This window comes from Coffea arabica, chromosome 10c, assembly GCF_036785885.1.
Source record: "Coffea arabica cultivar ET-39 chromosome 10c, Coffea Arabica ET-39 HiFi, whole genome shotgun sequence".
Taxonomy (NCBI): domain Eukaryota; kingdom Viridiplantae; phylum Streptophyta; class Magnoliopsida; order Gentianales; family Rubiaceae; genus Coffea; species Coffea arabica.
The window spans coordinates 30931888-30936866 of NC_092329.1; the positions used below are offsets into that span (position 1 = coordinate 30931888).

At 36.1% G+C, this 4979-nt stretch overlaps 1 protein-coding gene across 1 annotated transcript; it reads left to right on the top strand.

The window, feature by feature from the left end:
• The first annotated feature begins 927 nt into the window (after positions 1-927).
• On the top strand, positions 928-4704 carry LOC113713238 (NAC domain-containing protein 30-like). The gene is made up of 4 exons (XM_072069740.1): positions 928-1070; positions 2149-2321; positions 2719-2994; positions 3873-4704. The coding sequence occupies exons 2-4, from the start codon at positions 2162-2164 to the stop codon at positions 4391-4393; spliced, it is 957 nt and encodes a 318-aa protein (XP_071925841.1). The 5' UTR covers positions 928-1070; positions 2149-2161; the 3' UTR covers positions 4394-4704.
• Positions 4705-4979: the final 275 nt, after the last annotated feature.

Sequence of the window (4979 nt, forward strand, 5' to 3'; positions counted from 1 at the left end):
TAACTATCCCTTCTGTATGCATAACATGGTGAAGCCTGAGAACCCAACTCAATTGGAAATCAAGCCTCTCCAGCCGAGTTGAGTTTCATTATGCTCGTTTAATGTAATTTTTATAATATTTGGTATAAAATTTTGTAATTTTGTTATAATCATGAAATTCGTCACAACTAAATTAGGGTAATATTAATAATTGTACTAAAGTTATACGAATTTATATCCAATGTTGTAAGAATTATATCAATCAAATAGAATTGAATAGAATTTAACTGGAGAAACCTGTTTCCATTCAATGGATGGACAAATTAAGCAAAATATAATGAAGTCATTGGTTTGATTTTCAAACACCTCTTCTTTGACTTCTTTCTTATTATATCTAGAACTTATTTTGGACCGGAAAATAACATGGTTCAACTACACTAGGAACAAGAGTAACAATGTAACAAACTTGTCAATTTGTACTTAATTTAATAAACAGTCATAAATCACAGTCAATGCTTAAAGTTTAATGGACTTTGGGATGAGAATTGACAAGTACCGTAAACAAAGATGGTAGTGGAAAGTCTTAGGGCGCAATGTAACAACAACGGTGGGGGGTGGCGTGAAAATTTGTTGTCACGCCGTCCAAACAAACCTTTCATCTATCTGCCACCCCACGCGTAATCAATAACAATCACCAGTCCCCCCCTCATAGTACCTTATATAAATACATACATATATATATATATATATATATAAATACATGTGGATAGAGATGGTTTTGCACTATATTCTATCAAATCCTCGCAGGTTTGTCACATTTCAATTTGTTTTCTTCACTATTAGTGAATAGTGTTTCACCCCTTCTTATCATATCATATTGTATTTATATACCAACAAGCTTCGCCAACAACAACGTTCAACCAACACTTGAGGCTGATCGGATGCACTTTTCTCATTTTTAAGCAGTTCTCTCTTTCTCCTTGACCAATATCTTCATCAAATACCCCAATCCCAAGAACTCTCCCTCTCTCTTCTCCCCCTCTTCCCTTCTCTCAACTTCCAAGAAGAAGAAGACAAGGTTCAACTTTCTGGTTAGTGTTTACAATGTGAATAAAATGCTTGCCATTAGTTATGCTTTCTTGATCTGCTTGTTCTTGTCCTTCGCATGAAAAACAATAAAGAATCGGAATATGGTTCTTTTTGCGAGGTTTCTATAAGCCACTAGTGTCTCTCTTCCAAGATGAACATGCGGGCAAATGGTACTTGAGTTAATGTTTGCTCAAAATATGATGAATCCATCCATGCATGTCGTGGATTGGATGTAAATTAATACTATACTGAAAGTTTCTTTCTTCCAACACTAAACTTCACCTCAGTTCCTCGATCATTTGCCATTTTGGTTTCTAGCATATTCGAAACATGAGGTGGAAGATGCCACGCAAAAGAGAAAAAAAAAGAAGAAGAAGAAAATGAGGAAATATTTTGATCTTTCTAAGTAGCATCATAGATTCAAGGGTTGGTCCATGAACAATCGTTTCTGCACATTTTTTGTGTAGCATGGTGGGTGTGAGAACGTTTTCTGCAGTCCAAGCCATGAGCTTGGAGTGGAATGCACTCAAAGAAATGAACATGCTTGTTGCCTACAAAGTCCGTTTTTGCGGCCGGCCACTTTTGTGTTCGATAAACTTGCCTAACTACATGCAAGAAATGTGATTGGGCTAGGTTTAGCTTGAAAATATCTGTGTTTCTTGGTGGGATCCACTGCTGGTCTGCCATTTCTCTAATGTATACCATTGGCACACATGAAGTACACATTTCTTGGGTCCCTCCCTAAAATGAGATCATCATCATCATGGCCTTGTGCTCACGGATGGATATGAATCATGGCAAATTTAGAAAACATGGTTTTGTGCAAGTGTAAAACACACTCAGTGAGCTTTTCAGCTCCCAAAGTTGTTTTCTTGATGTTAAAATAATCAAAAGGAAAAAATATCTTCAAAGAGCTCATTACTTAGGAAAGTATAATCAGAATTGCTTTTGTTTTGTAAGTCCCTTCTTCTTTTTTTTTTTTTTTCGAATATTGCCCTTCCAAAATCAAATCATACTTCAATTCCTCTGGTGGTTCATAGCTGCTCTAGTGAGAACTTATTGGTTGACTTTGTTTTCTAGGATAAGTTAATCAATGGAGATGGAATCACGTGTGCCTCCTGGATTTCGATTTCACCCTACAGAGGAAGAGCTTGTTGGATACTACCTCAATCGGAAGGTTAATTCATTGAAGATCGATCTTGATGTTATTGTTGACATTGATCTCTACAGGATGGAACCATGGGATATACAAGGTATTTGATGACTTTAAACATCACATTTTTTAACAATTACACAAATCGTATTGCACTCAAATAAGAAATACAGCTGCATTTTCTACTCCCTAACAATAAATCTATATATCTTAGAGTTTAAGAGTCATGACAATGTGATAGTTTTCTCCCAAAAAAAAAGTTATTTTACTTTTCAGGTTTTTATTTGTTTTAGTAACAAAGCTTGTACCATATACATGAAAATCAGGTACAGAATTCGAAATACATCCGACTTTGTAAATTTTTTATTAAAAAAAAGGAACAGATGGTTTAACATATTGAGATTATTATGGCAAACATCCAACTAGAGCAAATTTTGCATAAAATTTTTTTTGCATGGTTTGTTTTGTTTAATGTAGTTGTATTTTCTGATTTACAGATCGGTGCAAATTAGGATATGAAGAGCAAAATGAATGGTACTTCTTCAGTCACAAGGACAGGAAATATCCAACAGGAACCCGAACCAACAGAGCCACTGCTGCTGGATTCTGGAAAGCAACTGGAAGAGATAAAGCTGTGATCTCAAAGGAAAAAATTATAGGAATGAGGAAGACCCTTGTGTTTTACAAGGGACGTGCTCCCAATGGGAGGAAGACTGACTGGATCATGCATGAGTATCGGCTTCAAACATCTGAGCAAGGACCTTCTCAGGCAAGTTTTTGAATCGACATTATCAAAATCCAAATTATTCCTGCAAAATACTAAAGTTTCACGCTAGAAGTAAAAGGAAGAAAAAACTGCGGCTGCTTTCTTGAATGAAAATTAATTATTATGCAAGTCCATACTTGAAAAAGGGAGCAAAGGATTTAAGCTTTTGGAAAGTTGGATTTTTTGATTAAATCGTAACTTTAGTCAAGAGAGGCCATAATGTTCTTTTATGCATGCGAACACGCACAGAAGAGTGTCACATATGTGCAACTGCATGTCTATTTACGGTACAGTACGACAACATTGGATGATTCATTTCCCATCTTTGTGTCCCTTTGATACAATGCACCTGCACATATCTCATCTTTTGCATGTGTTTTAAACGTTTCAAAATGTTTCTGTTTGTTCTCATGAAAGCTACGGTTTAACAGGATTTCCAACCAAGTAAAAAGTCTTGCTCGATGTGCACCAAATTACGTTTTGCTCTTTCATATGTTTATAAAAACTATGGTGAAGTCACATATAGCTCTGGTGGAATATACTCATTATAGTCAAAACGTTAAATCTCATTCATTTTTCTAGTAGAAGTTGAATTATTCGAGTGGATCCTTCATTTGAACTCAAAGTTTTTTGGTTGTTCTATTAATTACTGTAATACCTTCTGTGATTCAATGTTAATGAGAATCAGATATAATGTTTTTAAAACAATACCAGAAATTTTTCCAAACGATTCGCTTTCTAAACCTCATCATCACTTTTTGGCCCCCACTTAAAACCAAATAAAAGCTGGATTACAATTAGAACCTACAAATTAGTGACACTAAAACTCGTTAGAAGGATGTTGTTTGGACTGAAATCTAACTAGGATGTTGATATTGCAGGAAGAAGGATGGGTTGTTTGCAGAGCATTCAAGAAGCCTTGTCCAAGTCACAAGCAAGGTTTTGAAGCCTGGAGTAATGCCTACTACATAAGAGAAAATGGAAAGTACCAGCCTCCATCATTTCCTGACAAATCAATTACTTCAATGCATGCTGTCAATCCGATTTCAATCCATGGGGTTGATTTTCAGCAAGTTCCCTTGCGGGCAGATCACCATGAACTAATATCCAACCATGCGGCCCGTTTTGACAATCAACTCATTGAAATTCCACAACTTGACAGCCCTTCTATTTCAACAAGTTTGGCAACAAAAGATCAGGTTTTTGAAAGCGGTAGTTTAGTCAATGAAGATGGCGAAGATGTGAAGAGCAACATATACTGCCAGCAGTACAATGATTGGAAAGTTTTCGATAAGCTACTTGTTCAACAAGTGATTGATCCATCAGCTTCATATGCATGCCAAAACCAGCCTGTGTTACTACCCCGGGATGATGAATTGTTGCTTGGATGCTTTACTGACTTGTAGGTAACTAAGATTGGAATGCAACCAGGGACAGGATTCAAAGACAAATAGATGGTACTATTATAAACAGTATCGTCCACTGAAAAAGTTTGATTAACAGCATACTTTTCTGGGTTGGCTAAGAAAGCCAACTCCACGCTTTTGGGAATCTATGGATAGGCATGACAAAGGAAGAACATGTGGAAGGAAGTCTTACTCAAATCTGGAGTGGAATTGTTGCTAACTTTGCCTTTCAATATTTTTTTTGAATTTTTCTTGCTGGATGTAATTGTATACTTATATTGCTTTGCTGATTGTGTGCTACAATGTCGTCATACTAGGTTAATTTTTGGCTAATTTTTGCTTGCCCTTAAATTGTGGAATATTTTAGCCTTCTTAATGTTCAATTGCAATTTTTTCACCTAAAACAACGGATCCATTTTCTACTAGGCGTTTGATTACAGCCCATCAACCTCCTGTCCATGCATCTCCTGGTCAAATTAGCTTTGTTTGGTATTTGAACCTGTATACTCTACCAAGAGTATTTGGAGAAAGTTTGCTTCATGCATGGTTTATTGATGGCAAGCCTTGGAGTAAAAGTCAATAAACT